This window comes from Crocodylus siamensis, chromosome 3, assembly GCF_052110815.1.
Source record: "Crocodylus siamensis isolate JL-2025a chromosome 3, ASM5211081v1, whole genome shotgun sequence".
Taxonomy (NCBI): Eukaryota; Metazoa; Chordata; order Crocodylia; family Crocodylidae; genus Crocodylus; species Crocodylus siamensis.
In genome coordinates, this window is record NC_143397.1 from 145,547,413 (window position 1) to 145,563,599 (window position 16,187).

The window sequence follows — 16,187 nt, forward strand, 5'->3', positions numbered from 1 at the left end:
TAGTTACTGGAGACTAGTCTTATCACTTTGCCTTGAGGCAATAGGTTGTGTGTGTAAGGCCATATGACTAGTGATTTTTTTTTTTTAATTTTTCAGGGTTGTGGAATTTCACAAAACGTCGCATGATATTTTTGCAGAAAATACAAGCCATATGAGAAAATAAATGGGCTTCTGTTAAAGTTTTGGCAATTACTTTTTTTTTTCACTGCTGGAAGAGCAGAAGTTTCACAAGCATGTAGCTGGCAACAGCCCTCTTAATGAATGCATGTAATTGGCTTTTGAGCAACATTCATTTAATGGTAAAGCAGAGGTGTAACAAGCAGAGTTGGCACTCTGGGCAAACCCTGTGGGAAAGCCACTGGGGAGGGGAATAGTGCAGGCACATTCTGGGCAGGGGGCAACAGTCTTACCCATGCTGGGAACTCCTAAACAGTCCCTACCTGAGCTGTGGTTGCTACTGCTATGTGCTCTGCCTGCCTCAGCTATTGCTTTTAAAGCAGCAGCAGTTTCTGGGGATTGTTTTGGTGTTCCTGGGTAAGACATGGGCTGCTCCTGTGTCTGCGGTACAAATTCCACTGGGCTGGAGGTGATTCCTGTGCCCCTTCTAACTTGGTGCCCAGGATGGGTTAGTGCCCTTTTTATCCACCTCTAATTACACTACTGTGTTGAAGAAGAGATGGGAAATGGTATTTTCAAATAGGTTATTCTTGCAAGTCTACCACTGATTAAAATGCCTCCATTAATTACTGAGGTCTGAAATTTCTTGTAATCCTTGCTGTAACATTAAATAATTGAGACTTTTGTACAAATAAGACGAGACGGAATCTACAATTACATTTGACATATAAGATCAAATTATTCCTAACATTGCTGCTAATTATTTCAAAACTTGTTCATTTGGGGGATCTTAGCCCTTTCCTCTGCTTGTATGGTGTTGGTCACGGTTAGAGACAAGGTAGTGAACAAGATAGCCAGTGTCCTGTTTTATTTGGCAGTTATTGTGCTGTTCAGGGCATGAATAATGTTGTTCTTAAACTGGACCTGTAATTAAATAAGCAAATGTATCCATTTTACAGTTATGAGATGAATTCTCTCAAGCAGCAGGAAGAGAGGCACTGGGCATGGACTTGACTTCTGACATGAGTTTTCTTTGTTAGTAGGCTCAGAAATCCGCATCTCAGACATTTTCAGCTTTAGAAGTGCAACATTGCAGACTGCACTCTTGGAGCATTACTTTCCCCTAAGTTACCCTACAGGACCTAACCTCCAGAGGTCAAGTAAAAAAGCCTGTACTTCCTCCTTCCAAACAGCGTGTGGTTAACGGAAGCAGCAATTGATCTTTGATTGGAGTGCATTTCTGAAAAAATGTCATGACATTATCCTATCCTATCCCAGAGATAACAGCAAAACTTTTGAATCTGTATGTTGCTGGAGAAACTAGCAATCTACTACACAGGATGGCTTTGGTGTACCAGAAGCTGTAGCACATTGTGAGGTAGTTCTCACTGTGTTTTGGGACCCGGTTCTAAGGGGAAAACAGCAATAGGTCTGGACCTATGGAACTAATTTAAAATGTTGAATTTCCTTTTCTGTTTGGTTTTTTTTTCCAACCACAACTAGAATGGTGGTATAAGACTGTAAAATTATATATTAAACTAGCAGTTCTTTGTAAAGTTTTATTAGCCCTAAACTAGGGTTTCTGCCCTATTTTGTCAATGAAGCAAATGCTTTATTTCATTGCTTTTAATATACTATTAAAGCTTAAAAGTAGCTTTGTATCCAGATGAGTGAATCAAAATGTTATTTAAAAGGTTGAAAGGATTTTAACTATTTGATCTTTGTATTTTCAGGTTCCCACTAGGTGGCAAGGTAGTGCCAGGGCTAAGGAATCATATAAATTAATATTCACATCAGTATTTAATTTGGCAAAAGCAAACATTTCAAGCTTGAAAATGTTCAATCCAGTTTTAATATTAAGCATTTAAAAGACGGTTTTAATTGATCATTCCAGGCAGATGTTAAATAGATGTCTGAGTGTTTTTGGTTCACAAAAAATGTACTACGGTTTACATGAGTGGCATGAATGGAAATTTATACCTGTATCTCGACTCCCTCAATCATATATCCCTCTGTCACAGTTGTGGTAAATAAAGGCGAACTAGAGATTATTAAGACTTCCAGGTTAATACTTTTGTATGTTTGCAGAGGGCAGCAATATTCTGGGAAGTGTGCTAGATCTCTTGTATCAACATAGTTTAAAAAAAAAAAAAAGTAGCACAAATCTTGAAATTCTCAGGTGTTTCATTAATGGAGGACCAAACTGAAATCGGTTCCATTAAATTTAGTAAAGCTTACAATGACAGGTGCTCCTTTTATGAACAAATTCTCACTGTTTTACACAGCAGTTGTGATAAAATCCACATTCTTTGTTGTGGTTATCATGCAAGTCAAAGAAATCAACTTTGAGAAAAATAATTTTTTTGATTTTTTTAATATTTTAGGAAAGCCCAAGAAGAAAACAAGAAAGTGGTTTTAGCTGGATGTGTCCCACAAGCCCAACCTCGTCAAGACTACCTAAAAGGCCTAAGCATCATAGGGGTAAGAATATGCATTAACTAAAGATCTGTTAAAATATTTGTTTCCTTGCATTGAAAAGGTGAATGGTTATCCAATATAGATCTGCTCACCAGTTGGTAAGGCTCAGGGGAATGTCCTACACTCAGAAACTTACCACAGACTTCACTGTGTTCTGTGGTGGTCATGGGTTGTCATCCATATTTCCTTGAGTTTACTGGTATAGCATGTATAGTCTCTACATATAGGTAGGGACCTACTTCATTCAGGGTTTTATGGTTTTTGTGATTGATGGTAAATATGCAATTGGCTTTGATTTCTTGTGAAATCAACCCAACCCCCACCCACACACATATTATTCATATAATATGCTGTTTGACTGTTTGAGAACCCCCCGTCTTTACCATGATACTTAGACAATGCAGCAATCCCTGCAGCCACTCTCATGTGCTTGAGATTTGCTGACTCTCTGCAGTGATGGAGAGGCTTCTCCACCAGTCTGCGGGGAGGGGTGGGGATGCGGGGGAATGCCTGCAAAATCAGCCCTTTGTGCCACAAGCAAGCTGCAAACCACTTTGTCTTGCCACGAGTTAAGGTACATATAGGTAATGCCAAGGTGTGTTTAGTCTTATCCTTATGTTTAAATGAATTGTGATTTCATATAAATGTGTTTCTTATAAGTTATACTAGGGCTAGGATTGTATAATGATTTTATACCTGGGAGAGGCTCAAAAGATAAATGGCTAAAGAAAGGCAATCACTGACAAACATTAGCCAACATGGGTGGGCTCAATAGCCAGGCCCTTTCAGACAAGGATGCCTTTACATTTTTAAAGGGCCCTATAAAAGTAACACTTGGCTATTCAGGCTATACTGAGGAAAACATTTTTAATAGTGGGGAAATTAAGTGAGACAGTATCTTTAGGATACTGAATTACTAACCTTCATGTCTGAAAGGAAGCAAATATTCTCTGGCTTGTAATTGGACTTGGAAAGACCTCTAGACTGGTAAACGTGAACCTTTGTGGGGGCATAATGTGGGGGTCCCCAAGAATCCTATGGCTGATGCATATGAATGGTCAGATAAACTATATTTAAGCCTTGCCAGGAGAGCAGGTCTTTGTCTTTAAGTTTTCCTGGGTATAGGGAAAAGTTTCAGATCTTCAGACTGAGTATTCTGAAGAGGGGAACCTGGCAGAAAGGTCAGAGGCAGGGGCTGCTTTTTAACTTGTTCAGGTGGATAAAAGCTGCCTTCTTGGGTATGAGATGCAGGGTAAAATCAAGTTATTGCTCTGATATGCTCTCTTGTTTATTTATTCTTTTATCTGTCTGTTGCAATATATGGTTACTGATTTCCTAGGTTTCCTCCTGTATTTATAATTTTTGGTTATCTTTCATAATTTACTTATTGTTAAGGTAAGCATGATTTCAGAGTGTGTCACTATACAGGCAGGTCTCTTCCCTGAAAGTGGGGGTCCATTTTATTCTGAATGCATGACCAGACAAGGGTGTGATTCTTCTGGCTAGCAAAATGCCCTCTGCTGAGAGTTGGTTAAGACCTAAATGAAGCAGGAAATTTTGAGGCACTAGAGGTCAGGGAGGTCACCTTTAGAGCGTCTCATTCTGTTCTTAGTGGTCAGGCAGCAGGGGCGGGAGGGGTTGAGGATCCCTGAAGGTGGGAGAAGACCTCAGATATGTGATTCAAAGGTGCCCTGGCTACACCTGAGGTCAGGGTGTCATAAATATGTCTTTCAGTACCTTGGCTGGCTTGGGTATCTTTGCATGGCAATCTATTTGTCATAAAGACACCCACAGATTCTTCAGAAAACTTTTCAGTGCCGGCAGCTGGGGCCCACTCTTTTCTCCTACAGGGAGAAATAAAGTTTGGTATCTCTCTAAAATCATCTTGTCTTGGGTTTACTCTGGCCTGATGGAAAAAGCATTTTTGCATATACTCTGCAGAGAATTTCAGGTTAGTACCTCATGTGACCCATAGATGGTGAAGAAGAGGGTTTTTCTCCCTTCTAAAATGTTGTAGTTTCATTGTGTAAATATGAAGCATTCTAATATGTCAACATACACATACAAGAATACACAACAGACTATAGTCTATAAATTAGACCAGGGTTGGCAACCCCAAAAACATGTGCTGGAGCATGGCACACAAGGCCATTTTGCTCGGCATGCCAGTCCAGGCTCTGGACAGCTGACTTCGGAGCCCGGGTTGCTTGCAGCAGGGAAGCTGCAAGCCCAGCTACCCAGAGCCTGGCCCAGCTGTGGCAGGTAGCCAGGAAGCTGCAAACAGCTGCACCAGGCTTCAGTACCCCAGCTGGGCTCTGTAGTGGCAGCAGCTGCAGGTATGCCTTGGCACATGACTGGGAAGGGGCCTGGGGCAATGGAGCTCCAGCCCCTTGCTCTCCGTGCACCCCAAGGTGCACATGCAGCTGCCAGTGCCACAGAGCTAGTGCTGAGGCTCCAGATCCTGGTGCAGCTGTTTGTAGGCTATTGGTTGCCTGCTCCAACTGCCCAGAGCCCAGGCCAACTGTGGCAGGCAGACAGAAGGCTGCAAACAGCTGCGCTGGGCTGTGGCCAGGCTCCATGGTGGCGGTGGCTGCATGCATGCCTTAGAGAAGACGGGGGGGAGGGGGCTGGGGTTGTGCTTCCTGAGGCTCATGTACAGCTGTGTTTGTACCATAGAGCCTGGCCAGGGCTCTTGATTTTGGTGCAGCTGTTTGCAGCTTCCTGTCTGTCTGCTACAGCTGGCCTAGGCTGTGGGGAGCTGTAGCAGGTAGTGGGCTGGCAACAAATTGCTGCACCGGGCTCTGAAGCCCTGGCGTTGGCTCCATGGCAGTGGAGGGTGCACCCATGCCTTGTGGTACAGGGCAGGGAAAGAGCCAGAGCAATGCAACCATGGTCCCTTCCTCACTGTCCATGTGGAGGTGCATGTGCATCCACTGCCAGCAGTGTGTATTGGGTCCCTCATAGCTTTACTGCTGTCTGCCTATGGCATGCAAGTGGGTCAGGGTTGGGGTGTTTTTAGCACTCTGGACAAAAACATTTCTGACCCCTGAATTAAACTGATGCACCTGTTTTTTCTTTGAGTGTATTTGTTTACTTCCCTCCTTCACCTAAGGGTGGCTGGAAGGAAAGGCTTGTTGGCGGTCCCTCAGTACAAGTATGACAGTCTTCTCATGTTTGATTGCAAATGTGGCAAATAGTTCCAGGAAGAAGTAGATCCTAGTGAGGTTGGGTCGCAGTTCTTTCTTTTGTCTCTCTCATCTATCCACCTTCGTACTAATATGTTTGCTCAAAATGATCGATGCCTTGTCTTGTATCACAGTAACATTGCGGATGATTCAGTGCTCAAGTCTCCCAGGTATAGATGATAATACGTTTCTTCAGATTGGCCTTCAAGATGTCCTTGAATCTCTCTTTCTTATGTCTAGATTGGTTACCATTGGTGAGTTAGGAGCATGGGACTTGATTTTAACATCCTTATAACATACTGTGTTCAACAGAGTGGGTGCTGTATGAAAATGCTTTCAGTGCTGGCGGTATTTGCTTAAGCCAAAATGCTGGCTTTCATCTGTTCTTCCAATTGACATGGAGGGTTTCTGAAGACATTGCTGATGATAACATTCTGAACTTCCTAGGCTTTCCTGATGCATCATCCAAGTTTCACACCCACAGAACAAAGTAGGGATGACAATGGCCTTGTAGACGAGATGTTTGGTTTGTGTTCTGATATCATGATCAGCGAAGACAGGATTTCAGAGACGTCCAAAGGCAACACTGGCTGATTTTTATCTGGTGCTGAATATCATTGTTTATGTTACCCAAGTAGGAGAATATCATTGTTTGCTACCTTTTCATGAAAATGACAATGATTCCAAATCTTTCATATACTTCACAGAAGCAATCAAGAGTGACCTGGAGTTTTTCAGTAGAGTGAGCACACACGACATAATGAACATTATATTGAAGATTGTTATGGAGGTGGTGGTTATCTTAGACTTGGAGTGTAACCAATTGATTTTTAAAGAGATTCTTATCCATGAGATATTAGATGCTGACTCCAGATGGAAGTAGATCAACAAGGAGATGTGGAATAGCTGCCATATGAATAGAGGAGAGTGTTGGTATAATCGCACATTCTTGTACAATGCCAGGTCTCATAGTGAAGGGATCTATTTCTGAGCCATTGCTTATGATGGTTGCTATCATGTTGTCACGGAGGAATCTGATAATGGTAACAACATTTTGGCAGACCTCCAGATTTTATCAGGATCTTCCATAGGGCCTCTTTGTTGATCGAATCAGAGGATTTAGTTAGGTTAATGAAGGCCATGTGAAGATCTTGGTGTGGCTCATGTTACTTCTCCTGCAGCTGTATAGGGACAAAGATTATAGCTATTGTACCTGTGAGCAGTCTGAAACCACACTGGGACTCTGTTAGAATCTCCTCGGCAAGAAAAGTAAGCTTATTGAGGAGAATGCAGGTGAAGATCTTTCCACCTATGGACAGGAGTGTAGTACTACAATAATTGCTACCATCCCCTTTCTTGAATATAGTGTCGATTCTGGCATCTCTCAGGTCACTGGGAATCTGTTCGTGTTTCCAGATTTTCATAATTACGATGTGTAGTTGGTGAGAGGGCTTTTTTCTACCTAGTAAATTTCAGCTGGTCTCCCATCAGGACCACATGCTTTGTTCTTCATCTGCGTAGTGGCTATCAAGGTGTCTTGCTAAGTTGGTGCATCTGCGAGGTAGTCCTTAACGGGGTGTCATGGAATGGCTTTGGTATTGTTTTCAACATTAGAATCTCAGTTTAAGAGCTCCTGAAAGAGCTTCTGCTACTGTGCATTGATGGTGGGAGCTCTGTTAAGGGAAGTTGTTCCATCCTTGCACCTCAGTGTGACGGTTCCTTGTGTGCTTGGCCCATATATATATATTTGATTACACTGAACCTTTACTTGAAACAAGAAAAAGATCTAATTCATCAAATACTCAGAGGTGCTAAACAGTTAGCATGATTGAAACTGATGGCAAAGCCAAAAATTTCAGACATTGTGGTTTTTACAGTGTTTTTTGCATCTTTTGGGCCCCTTACACTTTAAAGGTATCACACAATTAACTGGTTAATTGTGCAATTACATTAAGATAGCTACGCATGCAAACTGGATATCACACAATAAAAAGCTCCAACCAGCCATAAAATTGAATCTTGAAAATGGGTACTAACTTTATAGCTGGTTGCTATCAAACTTTAATTTTCACATATAGCAGGATCTCTCCTGTGGCTGGGAGCCCTGTCAGCTGGCAGGGCTCCCAGCTGCTAGGGTGCACCATGCTCAGCATAAAACCCCTGAGCCCTCACAAGTGCTTCCAACACAGCTGGGTCAAGAGTCAGTCGTGGGGTCTCTTGATCCTGGTTACATGTGGCCCCTACAGTTGGGAGCTTCCTTGAGAAAAGGGGCTCCCAGCTATGGGTGCCCACTTCTTGCCAATGCAGGAGGAGTCCAGGATCAGGTTTTTCTTACACCTGCAATAAGGCACGATTGAATCTAATGCAGAATCCCACAATTGTGAATCCTGTCATGCATGTGTAGAGGTGGCCTTGGAATGGAAAAATTACAACTGAATCAGTTTTGATAACTGTCATAAAGAGTTCTTAGTATTTCGTGGTTTTCTGTAATCGTTCTGTACCCATTTCATGGTTTTTTGTATCTCAGGTTTTCTGTACTTACGTGTTTGAATGAAGGCTAGATGACTTTTTAGAAGATTTGGGACTTTTGTTGGATTCAGTATAGGAACTAAAGGTTGAAGTTGTGTGACCTCCTTTATACATGTCAGAGCAGAGAATTAGGTTCTGTCTGGCATTAAAAATCTACAAAAATCTATTTATCCTCATTTGCTAGGATGGAAAAAAAACAAAGCTAATATTTTAACTTTGCTAAAAAGTCACTTTCATTGGGTGAGTAGCAAGTGTGCTGCAGCTGATGAATGTTATTAAGTAAAGGGGGAGCTCGAGCATGTTACTAAACTTCTAAATCAGAATTGTGGTGATGTGTAGTTTCAGTACTTGCTGGATTATCTGTCTGAATGGTTTGAAAGTTTCCCTGATGCTGCTGCTGATTCTCAAAACATTTCAAGTGATCCCTAAAACCATTTCCCCTTAAGTACATAGGACGTGGTTGTGAGAGAGCCTGTTGCAACCACAGAGGCCATCAATAAGTTGTAAAGTCCATCTTATTTGCCTGTATTGGTGACTTTCGGTCTGTCGCAAGTTGGTGAGAAGCTCTCCAGCGCCACTTTTCTTAATTCCACAGAGAGGGGAAATCAGGTAATTAGGAAACTTTCGTCATGCCATTCTCTCAGATATGTTTACAGAGCTTCACAGCTATATACGATGTATACTTACATGGAGAGACATAGTAAGCAAAAATACAATTTAATGAAAAGGGAAATGAAGGTGCCTGTATATTCTAAGATTTTAAAATATGACTTGCAATTTGGTATACTGCTTTTGGGATGCCTTGAGATTGAAATAAAAAGACTGGTTTCATAGAATGGTAAGCTTTTTTCTGAAAAATCAAGATTCTTTTTAGTTTTTACTTGCGTACACGAATCAGTAACTAATAATGACAATTCTTGTTAGTAGGTCTTTAAAACTGACAGACTTCCATTAAAAGCTTAAGTTATTAGCACAGTGTCTCATACCACTGGAAGTGGAATCACTGAAATGATCTTCACAATAAAGATGATAAATAGAAAGATGACATTTAGCAGTGTGTCCAGTCCATAGTACCATTAACAAATCGTATTTAAGCACATCAAGCTGTTGTTCTAAAGCCTAAATCGAGTGAATGTGGGTTTGGATGTTCCCTAGATTTCCATCATATTATGCTTTCTATTTTCCTCTTGGTGGGTCCTAGAAAAGTGTGTGTCTGCCACCACCATCCTCTACAACATTATTTAATGGTAAGTCTTTCAGGCACAGTGCTACTTTGTCTGATGTAGAATGAAGAATAGTACATTTTGACACTTCCATGTTTTTAAATGGTGAGAATTAGTGTCTGATTTCAGTAAAACAGTAGTTTTAAAGGATGGCTTTAACTAGACTGAGCGAGAGGAAATGTTTTGTTGGCAACCTGGTGCTGATTCTGCTGTGAAACTATAAACATTAAAGAAGCGGTTGTGAAAATGTAACCTTGCCATCAGGTGTTTTTTTTTTTTTTTGTCTAATCCATGTGTTGGGTAAGAAAAGTTTGATTTGTCATCAGTTATGTAAGCTGTATTATGTTTGAGCCATGTTATGTCTGAGACTGTGGTTGCTTCCTAACAATTATAATTCCCTTGGGATGACTTCGTAGAGGCAAACTGTGTCAGAGTTCTGTTGGAAAACGTAGGTTGGGATATGACGAAGGATGAATGAGCAAGTTGCAGTACATATGTAACTACCAGTAAGTCTATGGTAATTGAGGGCTTGCTTTGATCCATATCTTGAAAATGCAGTACTAGAATTGTAAAGTAAACTTCTTTCTTGCGGAGTCCCTATTTTTGCTTGATGACATTTTACTTTCTCTCAAATACTTGTATTAGTTTAATTATCGTTTTATCCTTTTTGTGCTTTGATTTTTCTTTAAAATTAGCACCTATCGGGGGAAGAGGCATCTGTATAGAAACTAAGCAATAAAGTAGCTTAGTGAAGAGAAGTTTTTTTTATGAAATAGAAGGGGATAGCTCTTATTAGTGACAGACTGACTCAAAAATAGAAAGATTTATTATGGAGGGGCACAATTATTTGGGCTGGGGGGCCACTTAAGGAGTTTTGGTGAGCTGTTGTGGGCCGGGGGGTGTGTTGCTGACTCAGCCCGGCATGGGTGGAAGGGGGGTGCTGACCTGGTCCTGGTGGGGGAAAGGAGAGAGGGCTACTGATCCTATTCAGGGGTGCCAGATGGGCACTTTATTAGATACCTACTAAATGTTTAAGTTGGGGCTTAGCCAGCAGGGAACAAGGGCAGTACCCTTTTGGGAAGCTCAGACTTCTATTTCTCCTGTTTTTGACTCCTTTCTCTTCAAATAGGAACGGATGCTAGTAATCTTTGCCCTTAACCCTATTGCAATCAGACTTTTAATGTTGCTAATGGGTAAGAGACAGAAGTGCTTATAATAACTTGATCATGTCTGTATTAATACTGGAACTGAACACACAATTCCAGTCACAATATGTCTTTCTGTCCAGCAAATAGCTGTGAAACCCACTGGTAAAGTATGTGGCATAATTCCTGTATAGTGGCAGTCCCCCAAGGATGACAACAGCCTTGTACTCTGTTAGTTTAGAGGGATGAGGATTCTGCTGCGGTTGCAAACCTCAGTAATGACTCATGTGAAGGATTGGAAGGGTTTCATATGCTGATACATTGGGTTTTTTCAGTTCAGTTGCCTAAGGTTTTAAAATTAATTCCCTTCCCTTCCCCCACACACATGCACACACTAAGAGAACATCGAGGTTACAAAGTCAGTTGTTTAAAATTAGGAAATGTCTGAATTAAGGTTCTCTCTATCTGTTTAATTTAGCGCCCTTGTGAATGTACTTTATTATGTGATCACATTGTATTTTTTCCTACAGAACCCACAGTCTCAGTTAGTGGACAGAATGGGCTGCTCTGTAAATTTATTTAGACATGGGTACTTGGCAAAGGTATGTACTCCTTTGTCCAGACATGGGTAGTTGACAAAGTTTAGGAGTGGGTCAAGAACAAGAGCTACCTATACAATGGGGAATGAGGGATTCCCTGTTTCCCCCAAGCACTACCAGGAGTGACTAGAAATAAGAGTCACAAGCTGGCAGAAGGTAGCTTCAGACTAGACATCGGGAGGCGCTACTTCACGGTCAAGGCACCTAGGATCTGGAACCAACTTTCAAGTGGTGCTGGCTCCTACCCTGGGGGTCTTTAAGACAAGGCTAGACAAACACCTTGCTGGGGTCATTTGACCCCAGTACTCTTTCCTGCCATGGCAGGGGGTTGGACTTGATGATCTGCTCAGGTCCCTTCCGACCCTACCAACTATGAAACTATTTAAAAAAAAAAAAAAAAAAAAAGCTAGTTATTGTCACGTTTAATCTGAATGTTCCAGAGCTCTCATTGAATTTTTAAATGTATATGACAGGTCTGTCTGGCCCTTTTAATGACTGGGTAGAAGTGATCAGATTGCTATGCTGAGTAAAACTGGTCGACTTGGAGGCTCCTCTGATTTAGGGCAGGGCCCAGCTAGGAGCCTAAAGAGAGCATCAGTGGGAAGGGAAGAGGGCTGTGAGGGAGTGTATCCCTTTAGCTGTAGATGATCTCCTGATCCAGTTTGTTTCAGGGGAGAGGTAAAGGTCTCGACCACCGAGCAGAACATGTAGAGAGAATGTCACTGTATGCTCAAGTGGGAAGAGGGAATATAGTGATAAAAGAGTAATTAAAAGCTTAAGAATCTGAAGGTGTGTATCAGAGTGACTCTGGTTATACTTTTATCTAATATTAACAATTTTTCCTCTTTTGTGTAAGTATGGAAAGAAAGACATGGTATAGATTTTTTCCCTAGACAAGGTAAAAATGTTTTGTCATATTTAAATTTGGAAATCAGTATTTACTTCCTCAGTACATGTCTGCATATTTCTAAGAAACAACATATTGTATATGTGTTTCTCATAATTTCCCATTGTAAAATAAAAAATACTTTTTTTGTTGAGGATAACGTATAGCTGAACTTATAAATATGTACATTTCAGAGTTGGATTCAGGTGCAGGATTCTAGATGAGGAATGTTTAGGGTCTGAAAAAGATTGCTTTAGAACAGAAGTTCCAAGCTTCTTAAAAAATAAATAAAGGGGCAAATGTTGACCTGATCCAGCTCCCACCGGAATAGGAAGAAAAACTCCCCTTGACTTCCGTGTGGGGCACTGGATCTGGTTTCAAACAGAACTGAACAAGCCCTAATGTCATCAGAGCACTTGGAAAACCAGTGCACTGCACAGATAACTTATTGTGCAGGTGTTTTTGTTTACCAGAGTTTAAAATCTCAGCTGCTAAAGTAGTATGAGGTTGAATACCCTTGGATAGATTTTCAGTTTTAAGGTTATATCAATGCTGATTCTTTGTATGTACTGGGAAATCTAAAAACTGTGTGTGTCCTTAACTCAATGCATAGAAACATTGCAAATAAATAAACCAAAAGTATTACCTACACCTGAATGAAACGCGAGACAATCTTTTAATATGTTTAGATGTTTACACCCTGTTTATTGATTTGTTTTCTGGTATTTTTTCTAGGTTCAACAAATAGATCATGTAGCACAAGTTGTGGAGGAAACTATTAAAGGTGAGCATTATAATGGAAATGACTTCTGTTACATGGAAAGCTGGAAGTATTACCTAGTAACAGCACTATATGCTGTGCTTTCTACTAGGGCTGTGTGAAACTTCAGTCACTGATTTGATTCAGTGGAGATTTGGCTTGATTTGGCGGCCAAATCTCTGAATCCAAATCAAATCAAGAGACCTTTTAATCTCTATGAATTGAATTGGAACCCTCTGAATTGATTCGGAGAGATTCAGCGATTTGGACGTAGACCCAGCTTTAAATGTTTTTTCTACATGCCTCAAGGTACCAGGTGGCTCATGAACACTGAGACAGTGGGGCAGATGGAGTGTCCCATGGGACCACGGGGGGGTGGGAACCCTGTGCGCTTGGCAGCAGACCCAGAAGTAGACCAGAAGCACTTTTGGTCCACTTGCAGCTCTGCTGTGGGGCGTGTGGGGGACCCCTGCCCCCTACTCAGTGACTGGTGCCTCCTGGGTCTAGGGGGGGTACCTGGGGCCCCCCATGGCTGATAGCTGAGCTGGTTGGGCATGGGGCGGGGGTCCCCCGTGTGCTCGATGGTGGACCCCTTCATGTTCCTGTGGGACGCTTCATCCGCCCCACCATCTCAACATTCATGAGCCATGCCTGGTACCTTGAGATATGTAGAAAAAACATTTAAAGCTGTGTCTGTGGCCAAATCACTGATTCTCCGAATCAGCATCGAATCTTCAGATTCTGCCAGATTGAATCGGGACAGTGATCCAAATTAACGAATCAAATCACTGTACCCTGAATCGGGCCAGATCTGAATCCAAATCGAATACAGCCCTCTTTCTGCACACACCTGCTTTCTGCTCCCCTGCTTACTTTGATCATATTGCTGAATGGAAATGGTTTTGTTCATTCAGTGCTTTACACAAGAATGCACATTTATTAAAATAAATGAAACTTGACAAAGTCTATCAGTCCTCAGCTTAATGTGGAAAATTCTGGGGCGACATTTTGAAGATCTTTTTTATTTATCTAAATATAATTAAATGCTTTGTTTTTGTTTTGTTTATAATCTCTGGCTCATCTTTGCTCAGTGCCATAACCTCAGCTGCTTCTAAGCTTAGAACTCTTAGGCTTTCCCCTTTTTTAAATTTTTGGCTCATTTCCCTTAGCTTTCCTCAGTCCAGCAGATAAATTATCTGCTGGTTTAATGACTCTTTGGTAACCGTGCTCCTTTTTCTCACTTTACGTGTGCACACACGCATGCAGTAGTTTTCAGGGAAGTGTTGTAAAGAGTGCATTGTTTCTTCAGTCTGACAAGTGAACATTCATTATTTAATAAATCAGTGTGTCTGGTTCTTTCTGGGTTACATGACTTTGTCTCCATTGCTGATCAGGCTGTAAAAATTACTGTTCCGAGACGCCTTTAAATTACAAGGCTCAGCTAAAGTGGCTCTGCTTTTAATGTAAACAAGTGTCTAGTCCCTGAGATGTTGCCTTTCTAACTTTTGTTCTTGGGTTTGGTAAGTTTTGAGCAAGGCACGAAGCTGTATAAAGCATGCTAAGTAAAGAAGTTGCCTCTATTGACAGTTTAGAGGTTTAAAGTATCTACAAATCATTATTTAAGTGATGTGTATTGTATAATTGTATTACTTTTAACTTGTTTTTAAAAATTAAAACTAGCCATTGACCTACTGCCAACTGAAACCACACAGTTTGCCATTCATTTAATTGACACGTGTGGACCCTAGAAGTCGATGATTCTCATAGCATAAGACAATCAAGGTTTCTTCGAACACTTTCTCCCTTATTTATCTTCAGCTGTACCTTTAAAGATCAAAAATCCCCTGAACTTGCTTGGACAGTAAAGTACTACTCAAAGTAGTGCAACATCTTCATGGAATAACTTAACATACTATTTGGTGGCAGTGAGAGGGGCAGAATGGGGTCTGCATTGGTGAGGCAGATGTACAGAATAAGTCTTTTAGGGAAGTTTGTTTCTGCTTTTTTTTCTGTAATTGACTGAAAAAGAGAGGCAACATACTTATCTATGAAGATCTTCTGGTAATTGGTGGTATTATATGAGTCAAACCAGTGCCCCAGGAGAATCATGCTGCTCATGGTAACCTTTTAGGAAATTTAGCTGCTGTCATCCAGAATTTGACTTGCATCTTAGCAAGCTGTTGCATGTGCTTGTGTAAATAAGACTGTTTGAAGAAGGAGGCAAGACGACATTATTTTTCTAAGTGCACAGAACTTCCACTCCTCCATATCTGCTTATTGTGAGGTTATTTTAAAGGGACCTAGGGCAAGATGATCACTTGGGTCAGCTTGTCTTTGCTGTGCAAATAAGGGCTTTATGGTGTTTATTTCTGAGAAATGACACTGCTGCTTTCAGGAACATGTGCATAGCTACACAACGAGTGCTGTTCTGAGATACTACAAGTTAACTCTGAGCCAGCTGGTTCAGGTACTGTGCACAGTATGGCCCTCTACCTGGGCAAATTAGCCTTGCTGAGTACCTAAATGGAGCACTATATTAACACAGCTATATTGCTTCTAGTACCTGTGCAGACTTTTTCAGAACTAACTCAGGTGTTTCCATGTGGCACTGTATTATGTCATGTAGGTATATCTATGCTGTTTCTATATTATCACCATTGAACAAAAGACAGATTAAAAGAAAGTTCAGAAAATTGGCAAAGGCAAAAAATATTTTTATTAGAATTCATTAAAAAGTAGACTTGTTGATATTGCCATTTTGGGATGTTGTTTCTCATTAAAATAGCTGCTTTGAAGCATCGTATAATATTTGGTGCTATAAAACTAAATCTAAAAAGCGAGAACTGAGAGACTGAACATGACCTTGGGATTCTGTTCAGGTATCTAACCAAGTTCCCTTGCTGCTGCTTAGTTATGAAGCAGATAAAAGGATTAACTAGGCTCTTGAACTCAAAGATAAAACCACCTTCTGTGTGATTTACTCAGAAGGTAGTGGGGCTCACAGTTTTCTTCTTTTTTTTGAGAAATCAAAGAATAAAAAATTTTGATCTTCGCAAAACCTATGGTAATTGAATTGAAATGTACATTTTAAGGTGATTTTTAAATCAACATGGGCCTCAAATGTAGATTATGATAGTTTGTTTTTGCAAAAGCTGCCTAACAAAAGAAGTATTTTCATGGCTAGCTCTGTACCTGTATTTGGGATGACTCCAAGGGGCATTCTCAACTATCTAAAGCTATAAATAGCGTCCCCTCCTTGTCTCCA

The 16,187-nt window shown here is 41.0% G+C and overlaps 1 protein-coding gene across 1 annotated transcript in view; it reads left to right on the top strand.

Moving 5' to 3' along the window:
* CDKAL1 (CDKAL1 threonylcarbamoyladenosine tRNA methylthiotransferase) overlaps window positions 1-16,187 on the top strand; it is a 673,650-nt gene that overhangs the window by 221,838 nt on the left and 435,625 nt on the right. The window contains exons 6-7 of the mRNA XM_090039422.1: window positions 2,502-2,598; window positions 12,898-12,946. Coding sequence (XP_089895548.1) covers window positions 2,502-2,598; window positions 12,898-12,946 — 146 coding nt within the window. The remainder of the gene's footprint in view (window positions 1-2,501; window positions 2,599-12,897; window positions 12,947-16,187) is intronic.